This window comes from Pithys albifrons, chromosome 26, assembly GCF_047495875.1.
Source record: "Pithys albifrons albifrons isolate INPA30051 chromosome 26, PitAlb_v1, whole genome shotgun sequence".
In the NCBI taxonomy this organism is placed as follows: Eukaryota; Metazoa; Chordata; class Aves; order Passeriformes; family Thamnophilidae; genus Pithys; species Pithys albifrons.
Genome location: NC_092483.1, coordinates 878,440 through 905,220, shown reverse-complemented (window position 1 = coordinate 905,220; position 26,781 = coordinate 878,440). Strand labels below are relative to the sequence as shown.

The 26,781-nt window shown below is 44.1% G+C and overlaps 1 protein-coding gene across 1 annotated transcript in view; it reads left to right on the top strand.

Moving 5' to 3' along the window:
- Positions 1-26,781, top strand: part of LOC139682991 (kinesin-like protein KIF2A) — a 97,257-nt gene that overhangs the window by 7,645 nt on the left and 62,831 nt on the right. Inside the window, exons 4-7 of the mRNA XM_071577693.1 lie at positions 1,858-1,980; positions 2,556-2,656; positions 16,924-17,019; positions 20,797-20,851. Coding sequence (XP_071433794.1) covers positions 1,858-1,980; positions 2,556-2,656; positions 16,924-17,019; positions 20,797-20,851 — 375 coding nt within the window. The remainder of the gene's footprint in view (positions 1-1,857; positions 1,981-2,555; positions 2,657-16,923; positions 17,020-20,796; positions 20,852-26,781) is intronic.

The following is a 26,781-nucleotide window of genomic DNA, read 5'->3' as shown; positions in this document are numbered from 1 at the left end:
TTGGGATCACTTTCTTCTGCCATTTGCCTCGGGGAGTGTTAATTCAGAAATCTCATGAAGAGGGGTTATTTTTTTAAAACTAATATGGTTTAAATTTGAGATATCTTCTCAGTGTGCTGTCCTCACATCCATATATGTCATCATTTGTAGTAAAAGGTCTGTTTTGCAAGGAATAACCCTGTAGCTTGTATTTTAATAGGTCCTGTGCATCCTACTATTCACAGTTGGCCTAAGTATTTGTTCTTTGTTTGCCTTATAATTAAACTTTTCTCAACACAGTGCTTTGTTTAGTGTAGTTAATTCATGCTATAAGCTAGATCTCCTATCATATTTGGAACGATGTGAGGATTTGTTTTGTCTATTCCATTTGATATCTTTTTCCATATTTTTCTTCATGTTGCACAATGTGCTGGTCTTCATTTGGAATGTCATCTCTAGGCTACTAATCAAAAGTGTTACCTTCACTTTCATACTCTTCTGGCTAACCTTGTTAGGAACATGCACAGGAAAATGGCCATCTGAAGCAAAGCTGCTTGAAGCAACTCTTTGAAAAACAACTTAAAACATTCAGTTCTATCAAAGAAGCTTGCATGCATGCCACTCCCACTTCATTCATTGGGAAAAGACATCATTCTGCATCTTCAGAAATTGGAATTCTTATCACATATCATAGAATCAATAAGTTTAGCTTTCCAGTATAGTGTCAAAAAGGCTTCTTTATTCCACTTATAGACTGAGCTGCACTTTGCTGCCTTTAATTTTCATCTGTCTACTCATCCACAAATTGTAGGTTCAGTGGGATGGGACCATTTTGTAACATCTAGAGAATGTGAAACAGTGGGTCTTTTTTTCTTACTGGGTTTTTGTGTATAATTACAATATAAATAAAATTTCAACACTTTAAACTTCAAATCTGCATATCTCCAACTACATAATTCATTCTATTCACATAATAAGTTCCAATTATTTTGTAGTAGAGTATTTAAAAATATGCACATGCAGCATTGATACTTAATAATTATGTTGCATTGGTGTGTAACACTAGGATAAAAGAACCTGCATACCAATTGTCTTTATTAATAGACTTTCTACATCTGTGGCTCTCCCCTCTCTCCCCCCAGTAAATTGCTGTGTCTTGAAAGGGGCCTCTTTTTATCTTGTCATAAAGTATTTCGGTATTGTCCTGGGTTGAGCCGGCAAAATGCCAACTGTCCAGGACAGAGTGAAAGGGTTCCTCCTCTCCCCAACCAGCTAAGGGGAAAAGAAGAGGGAGAGAGGAAAAAAAAACTTCCAAAGCCAGGTTTATGCTGAAACTAACTACATGTATTTATACAGAGAAGAGAATATCAAGAGGAAACTACAATATAACACACACTTACACAAGTTACATATATATAACAAGGAATAACTTCCCACTCCCCAATTAATACAAAGCAAAGTCTGTTACTCTAAATTCATAAGCACTCCAAAAGACACTCAGCAAGAAAGAGAAAGTATAACAACAAAATATTTCTACTTCCCTGAATGCAAACAAAATGCAAGCAGAGGCAACAGGAGCAGGGCCTAGCATAGTAGAGGAGCTGCTAGATGTCCTCCTCTTAGTGCAGCCATGATGGAATTAACTAAGCCACTCCCACACACTGGATTTTACACCCTTTGAGATTATGTAGTATGGTATGGGATACAATATTACTGGCTGGAAGAAGTCAGCTGTTAGCTAGCTCAGTCCAGCTTAAATCAGCTGACAATCCTAGGCCTAGCTGAACTTTAAAACCTAAGTTTAGGCCCACCTGCCTAAACCCATAACAGGTATTTACTCTTCCAATTCTAGATGAGCTTTGTGCTTTTCATTTGCAGTGGTTGGTTCTGCACGCATGTGTCCTACTCAGCTTCCTGAACAGTCTTGCTCCTCTCATCAGAATGGCAGTGTTTCAGATATATCTCCAGTTCAAGCTGCAAAAAAAGAATTTGGACCCCCCTGTATGTAAAATGTGTATTAAGGATTCATTCATTCTGGGCATTACATGTACATTTTTTTCAGTTATGTTGTTGTCCATAAATGACAAATGTTCTATGTACGCAGTTGCCTGTAGGCTTCCTCAAGAAGCTTATTCAGATTGCTGTGGCTAAACAACTGTTCACTTTTGTCACATTTGTTCTTTCTAATATTTGGAATTTGGTTTTCCATATCTCTTTTTAACCATGACAGTGTTTTTTTAATTTACCTGAGCTTTCTTTTAATTCAGACCAAGAGATCACATGTATCCAAATATTATCACATGTCCAAATATTTTTTGAGGGTCATTGTCTTTATATTTTCAGTTGTATTATTATTGTCCCATTCCTATGATTTTTTCACATTCATTTATTCTATACATTTTAGAAACTAAATTGCTGTAATTGTTTTGTACTAATACTGATTTGCTTGAAAAGATAGTTGATATAAATAAATGCATTCTAATAATTCATAAAATAGTAGAATTTACATGTTATAGTGTAAATACTAAATTCATACAACATTAACAATATTTTAAAATTATATCATTTTCTTTAAGCACGTAGAAAATCTAATTGTGTAAAAGAGGTTGAAAAACTTCAAGAGAAACGTGAAAAAAGAAGGTTACAGCAGCAGGAACTTCGAGAAAAAAGAGCTCAGGTTAGTATTTTTAGCTCAGATTGAAAATGTCTATCATGGTAAACATATATCATGAAAAGGAGTTGTTTGCAACATTATGTGCTTTTTTCAGTCTTCAATAATTTTTATGAACAGCAATAATCTTGAAATGAAATGCTTTCATCCTGTATACAGTTTTGATAAGTATTTTGGTGCATGGTTGCATTGCTTTGATAACTATTTATTTAGACAGTTTTGTCCCTCTTTTTTTCCCTACAGAAACAATTGCTTGCAATTGCTTACCATTCCATGTGTTATTTAAATATGATGATAGCTATTGCTTAAGGAAAATATATTCATGAAAATAATCAAATATTTGGCTTTTAGATAGGGCTGTTATTCTACAGGAGGTATTAATAGAATCATGGAATAGTTATGGTTGGAAAAGGCCTCTAAGAACCCAAGTGTCAACCCAGCACCAGTGTGTTCACCACTAAACCATGTCCCCAAGTGCCACATTCACATGTTTTTTGAACACTTCCAGGGATGGTGATTCCAATAATTCCCTGGGCATCCTATTCTAATGCTCAACAACCTTTTCTTTGAAGAAATGTTTTAAGGCCATTTCCTCTCATTCTGTCACTTGTTACATGGGAGAAGAGGCGGACCCCCACTTCACCACAACCTCCTTTCAGGTAGTTTGTAGAGTGAGAAAGTCCCCATGAGCCTCCTTTTCTCCAGACTCAGCTCCCTCGGCTGCTCATCATCATACTTGTCCTCCAGACCCCTTCCCAGCTCCATTCCCTGGACATGCTCCAGCACCTCAATGCCTTTCTTGTTGTGAAGGACCAAAAACTGAACCCAGGATTCGAGATGCAGCCTCAGCAGTGCCCAGCACAGGGGGACAGTCACTGCCTTGGTTGTGCTGGCCACACTATTGCTGACACAAGTCAGGATGCAATTGGCCTTCTTGGGCATCTGAGCACACTCCTGGCTCATGTTTAGCTGCTGTTGACCAGCACTCCCAGGTCCTTTTCACAGAATTACAGAATGGGTAGAATAGAATCATAGAATCATAGAATCGATTGGGTTGGAAAAGACCTCCAAGATCATCGAGTCCAACCCTTGGTCCAACTCTAGTCCATTTACTAGATCATGGCACCCAGCGCCACGTCCAATCTGTGTTTAAAAATCTCTAGGGATGGTGAATTCACCACCTCTCCAGGCAACCCATTCCAATGCCTGATTACTCTCTCTGTAAAGAATTTTTTTCTGATATCCAACTTAAATTTCCCCTGGCAGAGCTTAAGCCCGTGCCCCCTTGTCCTATTGCTGAGTGCCTGGGAGAAGAGACCAACCCCCACCTGGCTAGAACTTCCCTTCAGGTAGTTATAGACAGTGATGAGGTCACCTCTGAGCCTCCTCTTCTCCAGGCTAAACAACCCCAGCTCCCTCAGCCTCTCCCCATAGGACTTGTGCTCCAGTCCCTTCACCAGCCTTGTTGCTCTTCTCTGGACCCGCTCCAGCACCTCAATATCCTTTCTGAACTGAGGGGCCCAGAACTGAACACAGTACTCAAGGTGTGGCCTCACCAATGCAGAGTACAGGGGAAGGATCACTTCCCTGGTCCTGCTGGCCATGCTATTTTTGATACAGGACAGGATCCCATTGGCCTTCTTGGCCACCTGGGCACACTGTTGGCTCATGTTGAGCTTCCTGTCAATTAGTACTCCAAGGTCCCTTTCTGCCTGGCTGCTCTCCAGCCACTCTGTGCCCAGCCTGTAGCGCTGCAGGGGGTTGTTGTGGCCAAAGTGCAGGACCCGGCACTTGGCCTTGTTGAACTTCATCCCATTGGAATCAGCCCATCTCTCAAGTCTATCCAGATCCCTCTGCAGAGCCCTCCTGCCTTCCAGCAGGTCGACACTCCCTCCCAACTTGGTGTCATCAGCAAATTTGCTGATGATGGACTCAATCCCTTCATCTAAATCATCAATAAAGATGTTAAACAGGACTGGACCCAACACAGACCCCTGGGGAACACCACTGGTGACTGGCCGCCAGCTGGATGCAACTCCGTTCACCAGCACTCTCTGGGCCCAACCCTCCAGACAGCTCTTAATCCAGGAGAGGGTACACTTGTCCAAGCCATGGGCTACCAGCTTTTTCAGGAGTATATTATGGGAGACAGTATCAAAGGCCTTGCTGAAGTCCAGATAGACCACATCCACAGCCTTCCCCTCATCCACCAGGTGGGTCACCTGATCGTAGAAAGAGATCAGGTTGGTTAGACAGGACCTGCCCCTCCTAAACCCATGCTGGCTGGGTCTAATCCCTTGTCCACCCTGAAGGTGCTGTGTGATTGCACTCAGGATGAACTGCTCCATAACCCTGCCAGGCATGGAGGTCAGGCTGACAGGCCTGTAGTTGCCAGGGTCCTGTTTGCAGCCCTTTTTGTGGATTGGGGTGACATTCGCCAACTTCCTGTCATCTGGGACCTCCCCAGAGAGCCAGGACTGTTGGAAGATGATGGAGAGCAGCTTGGCAAGCTCTTCTGCCAGCTCCTTCATCACCCTGGGATGGATCCCATCTGGTCCCATAGACTTCTGAGGATCCAGCTGGCTCAGTAAGTCGGTCACTATTTCCTCCTGGAATACAGGAGGGCTATTCAGCTCCCTCTCCCTGTCTACCAGCTCCAGAGGCCAGTTATCTTGAGGGCCACCTGTCTTACTGGTGAAAACTGAGGCAAGGTACGTGTTAAGTACCTCAGCCTTCTCCTCATCTTCCTTAACTATATTTCCCTCCAAGTCCAACAGAGAATGGAGGTTTTCTTTGCCCCTCCTTTTGTTATTAATGTATTTATAAAAAGACTTTTTGTTATCCCTAATTGAAATAGCCAAATTTATTTCAAATTCCACTTTTCTTTCCCTAATTTTTTTCCTGCATGACCTAGCTCTATCTGTAAATTCTTCGTAAGTAGCCAGCCCTTTTTTCCATAGTCTGTAAACTTTCTTTTTATCCCTGATTTCTTGCAGAATCTCCCTATTTAACCAAGCTGGCCGTCTTCCCCTTCGGCTGGCCTTTCGGCACACTGGGACAACCTGTTGCTGTGCATTCAAAATCTCCCTCTTAAAACATGTCCATCCCTCCTGGACCCCCTTGCCTTTAAGGGTTGTTTCCCCAGGTAGGCTCTGAATCAGTTCTTTGAATAGGCCAAAATCTGCTCTCTGGAAGTCCAAAGTAGAGGTTTTAATGGTGGCTCTCCTTACATCCCTGAGGACTGAAAATTCTATTATTTCATGGTCACTATGCCCCAGGCGGCCTCCAACCACTACATCATCTACCAGCCCCTCTCTGTTTGTAAACAGTAGGTCTAGCGGGGCCTTACCCCTAGTAGGCTCATTTACCAGTTGATGAAGGAAATTGTCCTCTATACACTCCAGGAACCTCCTTGACTGCCTCTTCTCTGTAGTATGAAGCTCCCAGCAGATATCTGGCAGGTTAAAGTCACCCACAAGAACAAGGGCTGGAGATTTTGAGACATCTGCCAGCTGCTTGTAGAATAATTCATCCCCTTCATCATCCTGGTTGGGCGGTCTGTAACAGACACCCACAAGGGTGTCAGCCTTGTTGGCCTTGCCCCTGATTCTGGTCCACAGGCACTCAACCTTGTCACTGCTGACCTCAACTTCAACAGAGTCAAGAGACTCTCTAACATATAAAGCCACCCTTCCACCTCTCCTTCCCTGCCTGTCTTTTCTGAAGAGCTTTTAGCCCCCCATAGCAGCACTCCAGTCATGTGATTCATCCCACCACAGTTCTGTGACAGCAACTATGTCATAGTTTTCCTGCTGCACTATGGCTTCCAGCTCCTCTTGTTTGTTTCCCATACTGCGTGCATTGGTGTACATGCACTTCAGCTGGGCCATTGATTTCATTCTCAACTCGGGCTCTATGCCCTTAGGCCTATCTCTGGAGAGCCCAGTTGCCGTCCCTTCCCCCTTCAAACCTAGTTTAAAGCCCTCCTAACTAACCCTTCCAACTTATGGGCTACAGTTCTTTTGCCCTTCCTAGATAAATGAAGCCCATCTGCTTTGACGAGACTGGGCAACACAGAGTTTGCGCCATGATCAAAAAACCCAAAATTTGGACGATAGCACCATCCCCTAAGCCACCTATTGGTAAGCTGGGCTTTCCTTAAACCTGTCCTCATTCATCCCAGCTAGCACAGGAACTGAGGCAATTACTACCTGTGCTCCTGTCCCCTGGAGAGATCGGGTCAGTGCCTTGAAATCTTTTTTAATTACTCTGGTACTCCTTTTATTAATGTGTTATGGGTTCACCTAGGTGGGCCTAAATTTGGGCTCTGGAGTTCAGACTAGGCCGAAGCTGTCAGGTGACTTGAGCTGGGCTGAGCTAACAGCTGACCTCTTCTAGCCAGTAATTTTGTATTCCATACCACATTATGACATCATCTCCAGGGAAGTAGGAACCAGTGTGGGAGTGGTTAAGGCAGTCGCTTCTCAGCCCTCCTCTTGGGAGGACGCATGATGCTGTCCCAGGGGGGATGGAGAGGACCAGGCCCACCACTGGCTCACAGGGCACCTCAGGAAAGTAAAATGTGTTGTTCGGGGTCTCTCCTTTCTGCTTGAGTTTGTCTCCCTGGGGAATAAGTCTTTTCTTAAGTAATGTGTAGTTAAGACAGTAGAATTTGTGAGTTTGTTAAGAAGTTGAGGTGGGGAACTTGTTGTTGTAGACTTGTGTGAGTGTATATTTGTACTCTCTTCTAATTGTCTCTTTCTTTCTGTAAAAAATATATGTAGATTTAGTATAAATGCGGTTTGAAGTGTTTTTTTCTTTCCCCTCTCTTTTCCTCCCTTTCCCTGGTGTTAGGAGGGAGGCTTTTCTCTCTGTGCTTGGGGGGGTTGGCAGTTGCTTATCTCAAACCAAGACATAATGTCATCACTTCCAACCTGGACAACCAACAGTGGGTAATAGTCTGAGGGTTGGATAAGTTTAGGAAGTCTTTTGGTAATATCCCTCACCCTGGCCCCGGGAAGGCAGGAAACTTCCCTGTGAGACGGGTCTGGCCGACATATAGGGCCCTCAGTTCCCCTCAGAAGGGAGTCACCGATTACAACAACCCTTCTCTTTTTCCTCTTACCTGTAGTCGTAACCTGTCCAGTAGGCTGGGGGTAACCAGAAGATCTTGTAGATAGATCCTCCTCCTGACTGTCCTCCAACAGACTGTCCAAGTCCAGGGCCATATACCTGTTTTTTAAGGGCACCCTGGCAGGTGAAAGGGGTCGAGAGGGGGTGTTTTTGCCTCTACAACCAGGCACCTGTTTCCATTCATCCCCATCCCTGTGGTTTGTTCAGTCTGCCTGATGGCAGGAGGGGCTGGGCTTCACCACCTCCTGCTGGGCTTCCTTAGGAGTGGAAAGGGTGTGACTCCACCAGTCAATTTCCCTTTCACTCTCCCTTATGTTTCTGAGCCTATCGACCTCTTCCTTTAGCTTTGCCACCAGACCCAGCAAATCGTTCACCTGCTCACATCGTATGCAGGCGCTTCTCTTACTGTCCTCTGGTAGTAGGTCCAGGCTCAGACAGTCTATGCAGCCAGAGGCCTGAGTGGCTGCATCCTTTTTAGAGGGTTCTGTCTGTATTTACACCCCTCTACTGGTAACAGGAGCAACAGCTTTCATTTTTTTGGGAGGCATGACTGCCTTAAGCTGTGGGGAAAGGTAGAAAGAGAGAAAGAAACAAACGAACAGAGGAGAAAAAAAAAAAGGCTGCAGAAATACCTAGGCTTCTGCCCTGCCTGTTCGCCCTGCCTGTGCGAACTGCCGTGCAAACTGCCGTGCCACGGCGTCACTGACGTGTCACGCCTCTGTTTGCCCGCTCCTATTCGCCGCGCTCCAGGTCGCTTGCGCTCCCTAGAGATGTTTTTAAAGCCTTCTCACTCTCCTGCTAACAAGCAACCACCGCCTCCAACTCCCCTCTGAGTCACCTGCTGATAGCTGAAGGAGCAGCAAACAAAGCCTGCCAGGGTAGGGCTGGAAGGGACACCTCCCTGCTCAAGCAGGGTCATCTGAGAGCACATTGCACAGGATTGCATCCAGGTGGTTCTTTAATATCTCCAGTGAGGGAGACACCACAACCTCTCTGGGTAAGCTGTTCCAGTGTATGGTCACTTGCACAGTAAAGTTCTTCCTCTTATTCAGGTGGAACTTCCTGTGCATCAGTTTCTGCCCGTTGCCTCTTGTCTTATTGCTTGTCACCACCAAGCTGATCCTGGCTCCATCCTCCTGAAACTCTCCCTTTAGATACTGATATACATTAATGAGGTCCCTTCTTAGTTGTCTCTTCTTGAATCTGAACAGGCCCAGCTCTCTCAGCCTTTCCTCGTAAGAGAGATGCTCCAGTGCCCTAATAATCTTTGTTGCCCTCTGCTGGACCTGCTCCAGGAGCTCCATGTCTCGTACGGAGGAGCCCAGAACTGCACACAGTACTCCAGATACAGCCTCACTATGGCCGATGACACCAAGCTGAGTGGTGTGGTTGATACACCTCAGGGATGAGATGCCATCCAGATGGACCTAGACAAGCTTGAGAAGTGGGCCCATGGGAATCTCATGCAGTTTAAGAAGACCAAGTGCAAGGTGCTGCACCTCGGTCAGGGCAACCCTCGGTATCAATACAGGCTTGAGGATGAACAGATTGAGAGGAGCCCTGCCGAGAAGGACTTGGGGGTGCTGGTGGATGAGAGGCTGGACATAAGCTGACAATGTGCGCTTGCAGCCCAGAAAGCCAACCATGTTCTGGGCTGCATCAGAAGAAGCGTAGCAAACAGATCAAGGAAAGTGATTCTGCCCCTCTGCTCTGGTGAGGCCCCACCTGGAATACTGCATCCAGATCCAAGGTCCTCAGTAGAGGAAGGACATCAACCTGTTGGAGTGAGTCCAGAGGAGGGTCACCAAGTTGATTAGAAGGACCTAATTGTGGCCGTCCAGTACCTGAAGGGAGCTGTCTCAGTTTAAAAGAAACCAAGATGTCTATCAATGAAAGTGAGGAATCCTTCTGGACTAGGAAGGGGCCTCTTGTCAAAAACCACCACAACCTTTGAAATTAAGAGATTTAATCAGAAAATGTAGAGAAAAGGATAACAGTTCTTTACTACAAATATATACATGTATAGCCAAAATCCCCAAAACAGAATAAACAGAAACATCATAAGCAAAACTTTCAAACAAATCAAGTTCTATCTCTGCCCCTTCAGTGCAGTTATCTTTGCAAACAGCAGGAGGCAATGTCATGCCTCGGGAGGCAGGCACTGCAGTGACTCATGGGTTCCTGTGAGGCAAAGACACCAGTAGGGAGGTGCCAATTCCAGAGCTCATGTGGGAATGGCAGACACAGGGACGGGCTGAAACCTTTCCGGTGGGCAGTGTAAAGACCCTCTCACCTTCTTTTGTCTGAAAGCATTGGGGGTTAGCAACTCCTCTGCAGATGGTGCTGCTCCCTTGATGAGCCTGTAGCGAATCCAGCCAGTGGTGATTGTTCTCTCAGAAGAACAGCACAGGGTGCGGAATCTGGGGGGGCGAGGCGGGCCCCCTTTCCCAGTTCTTCCACCATCCCAGCAAGCAGCAACTGGAACCCAAGCAGATTGAGGAGAAAAGTGCAGTGAGCAGCAGGAAACCTCTCTCCCTCCACCTTCCCCAATCCTATCCCCCCATCCATCACGTTGGAATGCAAAGCTATCAGCCATCCCTTTGTTTAGGCGGTAGACAGCTGGCTTTGGGAGCAGGTAGTGGGGGGCTGGGCTTCAACAAGCCATCTTGTTCTGGCTTCCAACTCCCAAACCACAGTGTTGGTAAGGGACAAAAAAAAATTCCGTGAAAGATTTTGAAACTATAACAGGAGCCTTCAAGAAAGATGGGGAGAGACTATTTATGAGGGCATGTAGTGATGGGACAAGTGGAAATGGCTTCAAACTGAAAGAGGATACATATAGATTAGATATTAGGAAGAAATTCTTGACTGTGAGGGTGGTGAGGCCCTGACACAGGTTGCCCTGAGAAGTTGTGGATGCCCCATCCCTGGAAGTTTTCAAGGTTAGGTCGAATGGAGATCTGAGCAACTTGGTCTAGCAAAAGGTGTCCCTGCCTGTGGCGAGGGGGGTTTAAGGTCCATTCCAACCCTGTCCATTTATGATTCTATGAGTAGAGGGGCAGGATCACCTCCCACAACCTGCTGAAAATGTCCTTCCCAATGCACCCCAGGGTAACATTGGCCTTCTTGGCCACAAGGACACACTTCTGGCTCATGGACAGCCTGTTGTCTACCAGGACCTCCAGGTCCTTCTCCATAGGGTTGCTTTCCAGCAGGTTGGCCCCAATCTGTACTGGTGCATGGGGTTATTCTTCCTCAGGTGCAGGAACCTGCATTTGCCTTTGTTGAACTTCAGAGAGTTCCTCTCTGTCCATCTCTCCAACCTGTCGAGGTCTTTCTGAAGGGTTGCACAGAACTCTGGGATATCAGCCACTCCTCCCAGCTTTCTGTCATCAGCAAACTTGCTGAGGAGGCATTCTATCCCTTCATCCATGTCATTGATGAATAAGGTAAACAATACTGGGCACAGTATTGAACCTTGGGGGATACTGTGAGGGTCAAAAATAACTACACGATCCCAGATATGGGGGTAGAAACTGGAATGACTTTATTGAACAGTGACACACAATTTAAAGGCATATGGGCTAGGATATGTTAAACAGGGGAGGATTCAGGCTTAACTAAGGGATTGCTGTTTGTTTATCCTGAGGAGAGCAGATATCTAAAGCTAATCCATTACTCATGAACACAAGGGTGAGGGGAACAAGAATATTGCAAAACAGAGCAAGAACACACACAGACTACATTTCTTAAATGCAAAGATAGGAGATAAGGATGTCTGCAAGCTAGATTAACTTTTATCATCTGGGAGCCTTCCTTGGGTTCTGTTTTTTTTGTCCATTTTTGCATTCCTACAGGATACCACTAGTGACAGACCTTAAATTGGACCCTGTACCACTGAGGATGATGTGAGAGACAGGGTCAAAAGCCCATCAGGGCCCATGGACTTTTGGATGCCAAGTTTGTTTTGGTGTTCTCTAACCCAATCCTCCTTGACTAAGGGAAAGTCTCTATTTCAACATTTGTTTTTCCTGCTCTGCTGGGTCAGAGATCCCTGAGATCTGATCTTGTCAGTGAAGACTGATGCAAAGAAGACGTTCAGTACCTCTGCCTTCTCTGTGTCCTCTGTTACCAGGGTCCCCTTTCCATTTAGTATTGTGCCCAGATTGTTTTCCTTTTCTTACTGGTGTATTTGAAGCAGCCCTTCTTGTTGTCCTTGGCATCTGTAATAGGGTGGGTTGTAAGAGATGCCAGAAAGTGAAACAAATGCGCTGTTAAGACGTTAACAAACAGTATATTTATTACCAGAGGCTGCTAACTGACAGAAGATTTAAGGGAAAAAAGGATGAGGGAGAGGAAAGGAAGGAAAACCAAAAGTAATAAGCCCAAACGTGTAAGCACCCCCACTCACCAAGGGGAATTGCTCACGCTAAAATGTCTTACCAACCCAAACATTTAGATTCAGAGGCAGAGACTGAGGTCCCTGGGTACTGGCTGGCTCACTGCAATAACAGGCATCCCCATTATTTAAAATACAAAGTTTTATCACGTGGCAAGCAAGCAACCAGATAACAAGTCATCTGCCCTTAAAATACAGGCTACTAGTGATGTCTGACTGGGCAGGTGTGGCCAGTACTGCCCAGTTCGAGGTCTCTAGCTCCACCTTCTTGTTATATAACGGTCTTCTCTCTGTGCATGTGTGCAGGCACTGGAATTTCCCCTTAGCATGCACATAATCACCTGGAGGTCTCCAATAAAATGGGTCCTGGGGTAGCCTTCCTCTCCTTCCTCTTCACTTTCTCCTCCAAATGACCTCTAAATGCAACTAGCGAATCAGAGGAGACCAATTAACTTTATTTTACAGGGAGCTCTGTCTTTAAGGGCGAAGTTTCTCTCTTATCAATGCTTGTTACCAGTAGCCCAGTAGGAAAAGCATAAACTTTGTCCAGATGGCCGGCCAAAAACAGACCAAAAAATGTCAACACTTCCCAATACAACATCTGAAGCAGTGCAAAACCCAGAACCTAAGAGCTGTGTAAAATAACCCTTAAAAGGTAGTTAAGACAGGAAAGTATCCAACATTCAGACAAGCCAGGCAAAAAAGATAAGGCTTGAGACTCATCCAAAACAGGACAAAATATGCATATCTAGATATATAACAGAATGGACTGACCTGAAGAAAAAAGATAAGAAATTCAAAGCACCATTTTTGGCAAGACCTATCCTGAAGTCAGCAAAAACCAAGCAAAGTTGAAAAGTTCACTGAGGATGAGGAGCTGAGATACGACCCCTACCAGAGGAAGTAAGAGGAACCCTCACCGTAATATTCCTCAAAAAAGGATGGCTCCTCCCCAACTCCGCCCGAACTCCGCCTGTTATGAATATTATAATCAAGTGTTGCAATAACATGAATATGTATGCTGAAATGATGTAACCTCTCACTAAAAATGTATAAATACTGTGGCTTTGCACTGTTGATTTCGGAACTCTATTGTCTGATGCTAATCGGAGAGCTCCCCAACGTTGCGTCAATAAATACCTTTTACTGTTTATTGACCAAATTATGTCTCTAAACAGTTTTATTCTGCCTCTTTGGGCATCACATCCTTGGCCAAATTTAATTCCAGATGGGCCTTGACCTTCCTTGTCTCATTTCTGCTTACTCTGACAACCTCTCTATATTCACTACAAGTGGCCTGACCCTGCTTCCACCTCCTATGTATTTCTTGCCTGTGCTTGAGTAATGTCAGGAGTTCATTGTTCATCCATGCAGGTCTCTTACCCCCTTGGTCCAATTTCTTTCTCATTGAGATACATTGTTCTTGAGCCTGGAGGAAGTGATCCTTAAATATCAACCAGCTCTCTTGAACCCCTCTTCCCTGCAGGGCCTGTTCCCATGGGATTCTTCCAAGAAAATCCCTGAAGAGGCTAAAGTTAGCTCTCCTGAAGTCCATGGTTGTAACCTTACTTGCTGTTGATAAGCAAAAACGTCGCAAAAATAACTGCTAAGAGAAAATTTTTACTTTTAGCAGCAAAGTGTTTATTGACAACGTTGGAGGCAAGCCAGTTCATATTGGGCAAAAACTTGCCTAGCTTGTTTATGGAAAATAAGCTATTTTATAGTCTTAAGTCTATAGTAAACACCTTCTAAGTTCCATATTAATGACTAGGCAGAATCTTGGGCAGAGTTTTCTTTTTGGCTTCGAATTTGGGTAGTGGTCTCCTGACTTCATCCCTCGGGGTGGTCTTGACACGTTTTCATCACTGCTGGACATTTGCCTTTTCTTTGTTTGATGACATGACCTGTAAAACTTGTAAAACCTTGGCTCTAACTCTACAAAATCTTGGCTCTTTACCACTTCATCCTATTGAAATGTCTAGCTTAATTTTATGTATGACTCCTAACCATGGTATACTGGTCTCTAGACAATTTGTACTTGAACATAGTGGCTCTAGGACTTCATGCTGTTCAGTGGCCTTGTTGTGCAAACAACACTTTGCAGAGCAGAAATAGAAATTTCACAAAACTAGGGGGTTTTGGTCTCTTTTCTCTTTCACTGTCCTGCTTCCTCCTTGCCCAATACCGAACTCCACAATCTCGTGGTCACTGCAGCCAAGGCTGCCCCCAACCTTCACATCTCCAACAAGGCCTTCCTTGTTAGTTAGTATAACATTTCCGCTGGGCAGCTTTCTAGCCACTCTTCCCCAAGCCTGTAGTGGTGCATGGGGTTAATTATAGCATTATGATAAATTGTTCTTTATGATCTTTGATGTGTTATAGGAGATCTGTTTGAGACTCAAGTTTGAACAGTGTTTTTTTCTTTTTCCTTTATACTTGTCTATGCATTTATAAATTAGCTCTGCATAATGCAGTATGCCAGTAAGTTGTTATAAACTTGTGTGAAAGAAATGAAGTTGTTAATCCTTTGAGAAAATCTATTAATAATAAATGATTTTCTGTCATAGAAGTGTAAAAGCTTTAGCAAAACTAGTATCATAATCTTGTTGGCATGCCTGTGTGTGTATGTGTTAGTGTATGTGTAGTCTCTCTAAAGAGATAATACAGTGGTGGGTCTACTAGATGCCAGGTGCCCATCAAAGCTGCTCTACCACTCCCCTCCTCAGCTGGAGAGGGAAAAGAAAATATAATGAAAGGCTTGTGGGTCGAGATAAGGGCAGGGACAGATTACTCACTGATTACTGTCACAGACAAACTAGACTTGACTTGGGGAAATTAATTGAATTTATTACCATTCAAATTAGAGTAGGATAATGAGAAGGAAAATAAATCTTAAAAACACCTTTCCCCCACCCCTCCCTCCTTCCCAGGCTCCATCCACTTAAACAAATGCAAAGCATTACTATGGCTTTATGTGTGAGGAGCAAATAATTGGACCAAATAATTTGTTTCATATGTTAAAATTCTTTGATGTAGTACTACACGTCAAATTTTCTTTTTATCACTTCTGTGACAACTCCCTTTTCATCCAAGCCTTAAACTTCTGTATGAAAAAGTTTTGGTTTTCTTGATGACTTGTATGTATCTATGCTTTGTGTCGCTTTGTATATTCTGTTGTTTTTGTGAAATGCATCCATAATTAGCCAAGTACTGGCTTCTGGTGGGCAAGATCTCTAAAAGGAGTTTGAAGAATATTAGGCAAATACCTTTTCCATAATAAGCAATATCCCTTTATGAATGTTAGAAGGAAATGTTTCAGTAGCAATACATTTATTATGGACTTACTATAAGTAGGTTTCAGTTCATTGTAGTCAGGGTCAACATCCTAAAGATACAGTCAACTTCATATTACTAGGGCACAGTTTAATAAGGTCTGAGCACTAGAGCTGGCTATGCATGGCATCAGCAGGATGTCCTGAAATGGGGTAAAAACTGATAGTTGCAGGGAGAACTGACAGGAAGGACATTTGAATGATTATGCAGTGAACCAGCACAGCCCACAATAGGCTCAGTAGCTTAAGCTTTGCAAGGTTTAGAGGGGCTCTGGGCATGGCCTTTTATATGCCCATTCGATCAGATACTCATGATTCCAGGTTTAGAGACAGATCTTGTGTGCCTGGATGTAGCCTACTGTGTATCATTTGGATTGATTCTGCTTTTGGGGGGGAGTCTAGGAGTGTTAGAACAGTTTCCAATGAATCCAAGTAACTGTAGGAGTTAAGTCAGAACCAGCAAGTAGGATCAACCTCCTTTAACCAACTTGGATGAAGCAGGATTGTGTTTAAAGTGGCTGGGGCACCTGTACTTTACTCTGCAGTGTGTTTTGTATCTGCATAATAGAGTGTATCTGTCTGTTGAACCACCTTATCTCAGATTAAGAAGCATTCACTGTATATGCTATCTGTTGTGCAATTGTTCAGCTATGTTTCTTTAATGTGAAGATTCTGGCAAAAAGCAGCAGGCATTTCTTTCTTTAGTAGAATTTTAATGACTCCTTGTAGGGGTGAGTGTAAGTGCATCCCTTAAGGAAAGCTGTTTGGAGTTCTATCTTAAAGAGAACAGAGCTACCTGGAGTATGTGTGGTGGCTAAGAGACCAATGAGAGGCTGTGGTGTATGTAAGGTGAATTGGTTAACCAATTATGTGATAGCATGTTGAATGTGAGAGTGCATAAAAGGTGTGGATATTACTGCGTGAGAGTCAGTCAGATCTAGATCTACTAGGATGTGAGGTGATGTAATAGGAACTAATAGGAACTAACTACTTCTACTATGAGCTATGAGAACTGTCAATCTATCTTGAATAAACTCCCTAAGTTGTGAGCCTTCTGATTCAAGCCTTCTGATGTCTGCTGTGCCTGAGCTCTTCTGACCATCAGTCCACAGCCCAGCTCGGTATAAGGGGCTCCCTCTATAAGTCCTGTATTCAAAACTACTTTCTAATACATGCCAACAAAAAATAGGAAATAGAAAGCATATAATTGTTTTGCTTTATGATCAGTAAATTAGATATGTCAGAATAGGCAAAGGCATTAAAGTTGCAGTTGAGACATTTATGGTGTTTTGGAGAAAAATAAACATTTCAGTTAATGTGGATTTTTTAATGAGTAAATTTAGAAGTTATTGAAATTAGTTCATTTCAGGAAAAAAGTATATTAGAAGTTCTGTTGTTTATTTCCCTAGGATGTTGACGCTACAAACCCAAATTATGAAATTATGTGTATGATAAGGGATTTCAGGGGAAGTTTGGATTATAGACCACTGACAACTGCAGATCCTGTAAGTATCTGAGTGATGTGGAAATTTTTTATCCTCATGAATTTTGCTCTCTGTTTCCAATTTTTTCAATGTATATACCTTGCCTTGAACACTTTCACAGAGGGAGTATCTACAATTTCTCTGGGAAACTTTGTTACGACCTGCCCCTGGAAAAGGGGATGGGGGTAACCTAGGTTGTTATCAATAATTCCCTTGGGGTGGATTAGAGTGAAACGACACTAGATAATCGGTGTTTATTTTAACAATTCCGTATAATGTGACATAGAAATAACCTTGGGGGGGGGGGGGGGGAAAGATGCATAGGGGGAAGAAAGACAGGAGAAGAGTCCAGGACAGCAAGGAAACAGAAAAGATGAGAATGAAAAGGTTCACATAGTCACCACCCAGGGATCCAGCGTTGCATCTCAGCAGTCCTGAAGGCCATGGTCTCGATCTGCAGGTGGTGGGGGCGAAGAACAGAACCCAAATCCCAAAAGTCACCAGTCCATATATATACCCTCAGCATGCCTTTTGCACCTCCCCCGAGGCAGGGGTTTTTTTTCCATGAAGTTGTGTCACCAGCCGGGCCATGAACCCCCAATATTTTTCCCGCCTTCCATGATGGGCGCAGGATTCATTTGGAGGGCAGGGTAAGGGCTCTTCTTGCCTCTTCAGGGTTTGACACTTTCAGCACTGGAGGGAGGGATGGGCCCTAACTGCCTGTCAGAGGTATAATGCAAAAGTCAAAAGCCTGCAAAGTCTCCTAGAATGCATAAATCATTAACCATTTCAGTCTCTGACAAACTTGTGCCTCATCACTCTCACAGTAAAGAATTTCTTCCTAACATCTAATCTATGTCTCTCCTCTTTTAGTTTAAAACCATTCCCCCTCATCACTACACTCCCTGATAAAGAGTCCCTCCCCATCTTTCCTTTAGGTACTGTGAGGCTGCTATAATGCCTCCCCAGAGCCTTCTCTTCTCCAGGCTGAACAGTCCCAACTCTCTCAGCCTGTCTCCATAGGAGAGGTACTCCAGCCCTCTGAGCATCTTTGTGGCCTTCTCTGGACTCGCTGCAACAGGTCCACATCCTTCTTATGCTGGAAGCCCCAGAGCAAGATGCAGTACTCCAGGTGGGGTCTCACAAGAGCGGAGTAGAGGGGAGGAATCACCTCTCTTGACCTGCTGGTCACGCTTCTGATGCAGTCCAGGATGTGATTCACTTTTTGGGCTATGAGCACACACTGCCAGCTCATATTCAGTTTTTCATTCACCAATACCTCCAAGTCCTTGGCAGGGCTGCTCTCTATTCACTCATTGCCCAACCTAGGTGCAGGACCTTGCACTTGGCCTTGTTGAACTTCACAAACTTCACACGGGCCCAACTCCGAAGCCTGTCAAGGTCCCTCTGGATGGCATCCCTTCCCTCCAGCATGTTGACCACACCACACAGCTTGGTATCTGCAACCTTGCTGAGGGTGCAGTCAATTCCACTGTTCATGTCACTGATAAAGGTATTAAACAGTCCTGGTCCCAGTACCGACCCCTGAGGAACGCCACTCCTCACTGGTCTCCACTTGGATATCGAGCCACTGACTGCAACTCTTTGAGTGCAGCCATCCAGCCAATCCCTTATCCACCAAGTGGTCTATCCATAAAATCCATGTCTCTCCAGTTTAGAGACCAGGATGTCATGCGGGACAGTGTCAAATGCTTTGCACAAGTCCAGGTAGACGACATCAGTCACTCTTCCCTCATCCACCAATGCTGTAACCCCACTGTAGAAGTCCACCAAGTTTGTCAGACACAGGGTCCACTGGAGGACCACAAAGATGATTAGGGGTCTGAAGCATCTTTCTTATGAGGACAGACTGCTGGAGCTGGGCCTGTTTAGTCTAGAGAAGAGAAGACTAAGATGAGATCACATTAATGTATATAAATATCTCAAAGGCAGGTTCCAAGAGAATGGTGCCAGACTCTTTTCGGTAGTGCCCAGTGACAGGACAAGGAGCAACGGCCATAAACTAAACCACAAGAAGTTTCACCTCAACATGGGGAAGAACTTTATGTTGAGGCTGGTAGAGCACTGGAACAGGCTACCCAGGGAGGTCATGGAGTCTCCCTCTCTGGAGACATTCAAAATCCACCTGGACGCATTCTTGTGTCACCTGCTCTAGGTGAACCTGCCTTGGCGGGGGGGTTGACTGTATGATCTCCAGAGGTCCCTTCCAACTCTAACTATTCTGTGATTCTGTGATTTGCCCTTAGTGAAGCCATATTGGCTGTCACCAATCACCTTATTTTCCATGTGCCTTAGCATAGTTTCCAGGAGGATCTGCTCCATGATCTTGCCAGGCACTGAAGTGAGTGTGACAGACCTGTAGTTCCCTGGATCTTCCTTATTTCCCTTCTTAAAAACTGGGGTTATGTTTCCCCTTTTCAAGTCATGGGAACTTTTTACCAGCTTTCTTCCATTTTGATTTCCATACCTGGGCCTCAATCAGAGAAGTAGATTCACTGTCCCACCTCCTCATGTCTTCTCCCTGGTCACACAGGAAGGACCAGAGTTCACCACGTGACCCACACTTGGGGTTTGCTCTCCATTGAGGTGGGGCAGGAGAGAAAGACCAGTCTCTTGGGCTGTAAGGCCTCTCCCTGGAGTTGGTACGTTCACAGCAGATACAATTGGAGCTGTCTGAACTCACAGTCAGTAAAAGGGTTAAAACAAGCATCCAGCAGCAAGAAACCATTGTTTATGTTATGATTTCTTCATGTACTCAAAACAATGCAGATAGCAAGGTATGTTTACATAACAATTCCTGGGAATACAGCCGAGCTCCCAGGAAATTTGCCAAGGTCCTTGGTCACTGCCCGCATTCTCCACCAAATATATGTCTTAGGTTAAGCTGGCAAAATGTCAACTGCCCAATACAGAGTGTCAGAGCTTCACTCCCCCCGCAGAGAAAAGGGAGGAAAAAACCCCCTGGAAACTCTAAGATTTAAACTTAAAGTAATTATATATATTTATACAGAAAGGAGAAAATTAAAACAAAACTACAATATAACACACACAAGTTAGAAATAACAAAAAATAACTCCCCACTCCCCATCAAACACAAATGCCACCATTCTAGCTACAAATCACTACAGAGAACTCCATCCCCCGAGGGACAGACCCAAGCAGAGAGAAAGACAAAGAACAAACATTTCACTTCCCTAAGATAACATGGTGGTAAGCCAGTGCCGGGCCTGGTCCTCCTGTCCCTCCTGGGACAGCACAGTGCATCCTACTGGAACCACAGCTATGAAGAAACTGAGAAATTCCTCCTACTCTGCTGTATTTATATCTCAGTTTTGCATCATCTGGTATGAAATATTTCTTTGGTTGCTTAAGTCAGGTGACACCTGTCTCTCTTAATCTACATAACATTATCAGGGCCTGCTAAAACTGAGGCTTAGCTAAAACTAAAACTACCACACCCTAGTAGCCAGGTCTCCCATTTTGCTCACTGGGAGGTGGGTGTGGGTGTACAGTTTCTTTTATATTCCTTTCTTGTCCTATGTGCCTGTAGAAACCCTTCTTCCTGGTACTCTGCAGGATCAGATCACTGTCTGGGGGAATTTTATTAATGTATGGTTCTCCCTTTATTGTGCAGATGAAAGGGACTTTTACGCATTCAGATGACTCTGTCTTGTAAATTTCTCTTTGTTTAAATGATATTATTATTCAAGAATAGAAGTAAAATATTGTATAACTGGAATTGGGGTATAGTTCACTGAAAGATTGTTTCCTTTGTAGATTGATGAGCACAAGATATGTGTTTGTGTACGAAAACGACCACTCAATAAAAAAGGTATGGCTATTTAAGATTTTGCAGAATTCTTTTTTTTCTGAAAAGCTGCTTCTAGTAGTAATATTATTTGTATTAAAGAGATCTAGAAATAATGATCAAAGATGAAACACTGTTATACTAGACAATATGTGTGAGGCACCCAGAAAATTCATAAACTTATCATAACCTGAATAAAGACAGGGAGAAAAATAGTTTAACTGTCACCATTTTATGGAGTGTAATTTTTTCCCAAGGTCATCTAGGATGTATTTAGTTGATCTGGGAATTAATTCTACTGCAATTTCTTCAGTATTCTTATTGTGTTAGGATCATCATTTTTTTAAACTATTCTTTAAGTGATCACCTGATCAGTGAACTAGTCAATGAAAATGTTTCTACGCTTTTTATTTATACCTGTATATTTGTACTTTCAAGCCTTGAATCAGACATCAAGGGTACAATTCCGGTGCCTGAATGTTGCTGTCTTCTGACATTTAAGGTGCTCAAGGGTGTCCAAGGCATCCTTGCAGGGCTAGCAGGTTCAAGACAAACTGGAGACTTGTATCTTCTGGAGTTGTTGCTCAGGGCTATTGCGGACGGGTCCAATGGAGATTGCAACACACCAATGTGGTGTTCAGGCAAATCCCAACTTTATTCAAATTAGACAACATTTATAACCTGAGATGACCCCGCCCCGGGCACAGCACATCTGACTCATGTACTTTTAAGGTAAAGTCCAAGCCTTCTTCCGGGTGAGGTGAGGGCTTGTTGTTGTTTACCTCTGAGGGAGGTGTCACGTGGTTCCTCTGGACCCACCGGAGTTAAGTGGTTGGCAACACAGGGCTGGGCAGCATACCTTAGGACATATGGAATGGCACTAAGCAATTATTTTTAGGTACTGGAATAATTCGCTAGTGGCTTCTTTTCATGTATGATTCACATTACAACATTTTTCTTAGTGCTTGCTGATCAGACTGCAGTCTGTATCCCTCACAAAAAAACCCATTTAGGTTTTCAACTCCAGTTAAATCCCAGTCTTTCTATGAAGTTCTTTACTTTCACGGGAAATTAAGACATGCAAATGCTTCTGGATTGCATCCTGTCTGAATCCAGCACTAAAGTAAGCTGATTTTCATTTTGAAAGATGTTTCTTCTCTTTTTTTTTTTTTTTAGTTTAAGGACTCAAAGAGCTCTGACTGAAACAACATGACATGCATTTATTATTTTTGTACTGTCAGCTACACATTGAGGATTATCTGGAGGATATCCAGAGGAACATGGGAGAATTGTATAGGAAAGGGAAAGGGAAAAACTATATGTTGATGTCAGTATATAGTTAGCTTTATTTTGTCTTTTTCCCCCCCTCCATATTGCTGCTTCCTCTACCTTCTGTTGTTTATTTTTACTTTTACTGTTTTCTTATTCCATGTATTTTTTTCTATTGATCTGAAAGGAATGTATAATCTCAAAAACTGATTGACTGAAACTATTTTTCACAACGTATGTAGCAAGGGCATTCAATATACAAGTCTGGTAACAGTTCAATTTCTGTTTAAGCATTGGAGGTAATCCTTAATAAAATATGACTTAGAAATGTGATACATTTGGGGGGGAACGTTATCTTCAACCTGCACCGCTGGAGAAAGTACAGTAATTGACAGCAAGTTGTCATAAGGCATAAATTAGGATTCAGAAGTGGGACTTCATTCTGTGCGAGTTGCATATCTTGGGTATTAGTGGTTTGGAACTATTAAAAAGTAGTTCTGAGGTGCTGGTAGGAAAATGAGTGCCTAAGTAAAAATGAGGTTGCCATTAAAGTTATTTTGTGTTTTTAAGAATAAGCCATAATAAAAAGTATAGGGGGAGCCCATTATACCGAGCTTGGGTGCTGGACTGACAGTCAGAAGAGCTCAGGCACAGCAGACATCAGAAGGCTTGATCAGAAGGCTCACAACTTAGAGAGTTTATTCAAAATAGGTAACAGACAGTTCTCATAGCTCATAGTAGAAGTAGATAGTTCCTAGAAGTTCCTATTACATCATCTCATGTCCCAGTAGATCTAACTCTAACGCAGTAATATCCACACCTTTTATGCGCTCTCACATCCAACATGCTACCACATAATTGGTTAACCAATTCACCTTACATACACCACAGCCTCTTACTGGTCACAAGCCACCACACACACTGCAGGTAGCTCTGTTCTCTTTAAGGTTGCACTCCAAACAGCTTTCCTTAAGGGATGCACTCACTGTACCTCCCCACAAAAAAAGGTATTAATGAAATAATCTATGATGGTGAGGAACCACAGAGATAATCTCTTACATAATGCAGTGTTCTGAGAACATTCACTTTAATTTTGAAAGTTCATAAGAAGCAATATTTCTCTTGCCACATTTTAAAATTATATAAAATTATATAAAGTATAAAGAAATCAAAGATATTAGTCTGTAATACCCTGAAGAAAAAAAATCATAGAATCATAGAATCGATTGGGTTGGAAAAGACTTCTGAGATCATCAAGTCCAACCCTTGGTCCAACTCCAGTCTGTTTACTAGATCATGGCACTCAGTGCCACGTCCAATCTCATTTAAAAAACCTCCAGGGATGGTGAATTCACCACCTCTCTGGGCAGGCCACTCCAATGCCTGATTACTCTCTCTGGAAAGAATTTTTTTCTGATATCCAACTTAAATTTCCCCTGGCAGAGCTTAAGCCCGTGCCCCCTTGTCCTATTGCTGAGTGCCTGGGAGAAGAGACCAGCCCCCACCTGGCTAGAACTTCCCTTCAGGTATTTATAGACAGTGATGAGGTTACCACTAAGCCTCCTCTTCTCCAGGCTAAGCAACCCCAGCTCCCTCAGCCTCTCCCCATAGGACTTATGCTCCAGTCTCTTCACCAGCCTTGTTGCTCTTCCCTGGTGTCTTGGGTTGAGCTGGCAAAATGCCAACTGTCCAGGACAGAGTGAAAATGGTTCCTCCTCCCCCCAGCCAGTCAAGGGAAAAAGAAAAGGGAGAGGAAAAAAACCCCTCAAACCAGGTTTATGCCAAAACTAACTACAAGTATTTATACAGAAAAGAGAAAATTAAGAGAAAACTACAATATAACACACACTTACACGTTATGTATAGTATAACAAGGAATAACTTCCCACTCCCCAGTTAATACAAAGTGTATTACTCTAAATCTATAAGCACTCTAAAAGACACCCTGCAAGAAAGAGAAAGTATAACAACAAAATATTTCTACTTCCCTGATTTCAAACAAAATGCAAGCAGTGGCAGCATGAGCTGGGCCTAACAGAAGAGAACAACTGCAGCAGTCTTCTCTGCACTCCAGCCATAATGGAACTGAAGTAACACCTCCCACTGCTGCCCTGTATCTTAAGTTTGCGTCATCTGGTATGGAATACTTCCTTGGTTACCCAGTCAGGTGATAGCTGTCTCCCAATCCACATAGATTCTCTGTGCCTGCTAATTTGAGGCCTAGCTAAAACTACTACACCTGGACCCGCTCCAGCACCTTAATATCTTTCCTGAACTGAGGGGTCCAGAACTGAACACAATACTCAAGGTGTGGCCTCACCAACGCAGAATACAGGGGAAGGATCACTTCCCTGGTCCTGCTCGCCACGCTATTTTTGATACAGGACAGGATCCCATTGGCCTTCTTGGCCACCTGGGCACACTGTTGGCTCATGTTGAGCTTCCTGTCAATTAGTACTCCAAGGTCCCTTTCTGCCTGGCTGCTCTCCAGCCACTCTGTGCCCAGCCTGTAGCGCTGCATGGGGTTGTTGTGGCCAAAGTGCAGGACCCGGCACTTGGCCTTGTTGAACTTCATCCCATTGGAATCAGCCCATCACTCAAGTCTATCCAGATCCCTCTGCAGAGCCCTCCTGCCTTCCAGCAGGTCGACACTCCCTCCCAACTTGGTGTCATCAGCAAATTTGCTGATGATAGACTCAATCCCCTCATCTAAATCATCAATAAAGATGTTAAACCGGACTGGACCCAACACTGACCCCTGGGGAACACCACAAGTGACTGGCCGCCAGCTGGATGCAGCTCCATTCACCAGCACTCTCTGGGCCTGGCCCTCTATCCAGCTCCTAACCCAGCAGAGGGTACACTTGTCCAAGCCATGGGCTACCAGCTTTTCCAGGAGTATATTATGGGAGACAGTGTCAAAGGCCTTGCTGAAGTCCAGATAGACCACATCCACAGCCTTCCCCTCATCCACCAGGTGGGTCACCTGATCATAAAAAAGGATCAGGTTGGTTAGACAGGACCTGCCCCTCCTAAACCCATGTTGGCTGGGTCTAATCCCTTGTCCATTCTGAAGGTGCTGTGTGATTGCACTCAGGATGATCTGCTCCATAACCCTGCCAGGCACGGAGGTCAGGCTGAGAGGCCTGTAGTTGACAGGGTCAGCCTTGCAGCCCTTTTTGTGGATTGGGGTGACATTCGCCAATTTCCAATCATCTGGGACCTCCCCAGAGAGCCAGGACTGTTGGTAGATGATGGAGAGCAGCTTGGCAAGCTCTACTGCCAGCTCCCTCATCACCCTGGGATGGATCCCATCTGGTCCCATAGACTTGTGAGGATCCAGCTGGCTCAGTAAGTCACTATTTCCTCCTGGAATGCAGAGGGGCTATTCAGCTCCCTCTCTCTGTCCACCAGCTCCAGAGGCCAGTTGTCTTGAGGGACACCTGTCTTACTGGTAAAAACTGAGGCAAAGTAGGTGTTAGGTACCTCAGCCTTCTCCTCATCTTTGTTAACTCTATTTCCCTCCAAGTCCAACAGAGAATGGAGGTTTTCCTTGCCCCTCCTTTTGTTATTAATGTATTTATAGAAGGACTTTTTGTTATCCCTAACAGAATTAGCCAAATGAACTTCAAATTACACTTTTCTTTCCCTGATTTTTTTCTGCATGACCTAGCTATCTTTATAAATTCTTCATAAGTAGCCAGCCCTTTTTTCCACAGTCGGTAAGCTTTCTTTTTATCCCTGATTTCCTTCAGAATCTCCCTATTTAACCAGGCCGGCCGTCTTCCCCTCCGGCTGGCCTTTCGGCACACTGGTATAGCCTGTTCCTGTGCACTCAAAACTTCCTGCTTGAAACATGTCCATCCCTCCTGGACCACCTTGTTTTTAAGGGTTTTTTCCCAGGGTATGCTCTGAATTAGTTTTTTGAATAGGCCAAAATCTGCCCTCCGGAAGTCCAGTGTAGAGTTTTTAATGATGGCTCTCCTTGCATCTCTGAGTATTGAAAATTCTATTATTTCACGGTCGTTATGCCCCAGGCGGCCTCTAACCACTACATCTCCCACCAGCCCCTCTCTGTTTATAAACAGTAGGTCTAGCGGGGCCTTACCCCTAGTAGGCTCATTTACCAGTTGATGAAGGAAATTATTCTCTATACACTCCAGGAACCTCCTAGACTGCCTCTTCTCTGCAGTATGAAGCTCCCAGCAGATATCTGGCAGGTTAAAGTCACCCACAAGAACAAGGGCTGGAGATTTTGAGACATCTGCCATCTGCTTGTAGAATAATTCATCTCCTTCATCATCCTGGTACGGCGGTCTGTAACAGACACTCACAAGGATGTCAGCTTTGTTGGCCTTATCCCTGATTCTGGTCCACAGGCACTCAACCTTGTCAATGCTGACCACAAGTTCAACAGAGTCAAGAGACTCTCTAACATATAAAGCCACCCTTCCACCTCTCCTACCCTGCTTGTCCTTTCTGAAGAGCTTGTAGCCACCCATAGCAGCACTCCAGTCATGCAAGTCATCCCACCATGTTTCTGTGACAGCAACTACGTCATAGTTTTCCTGCTGCACTATGGCTTCCAGCTCCTCTGTTTGTTTCCCCTACTGTGTGCATTAGTGTACATGGACTTCAGCTGGGCCATTGATTTTACTCTCAGCTCAGGCTCTACACCCTTAGGC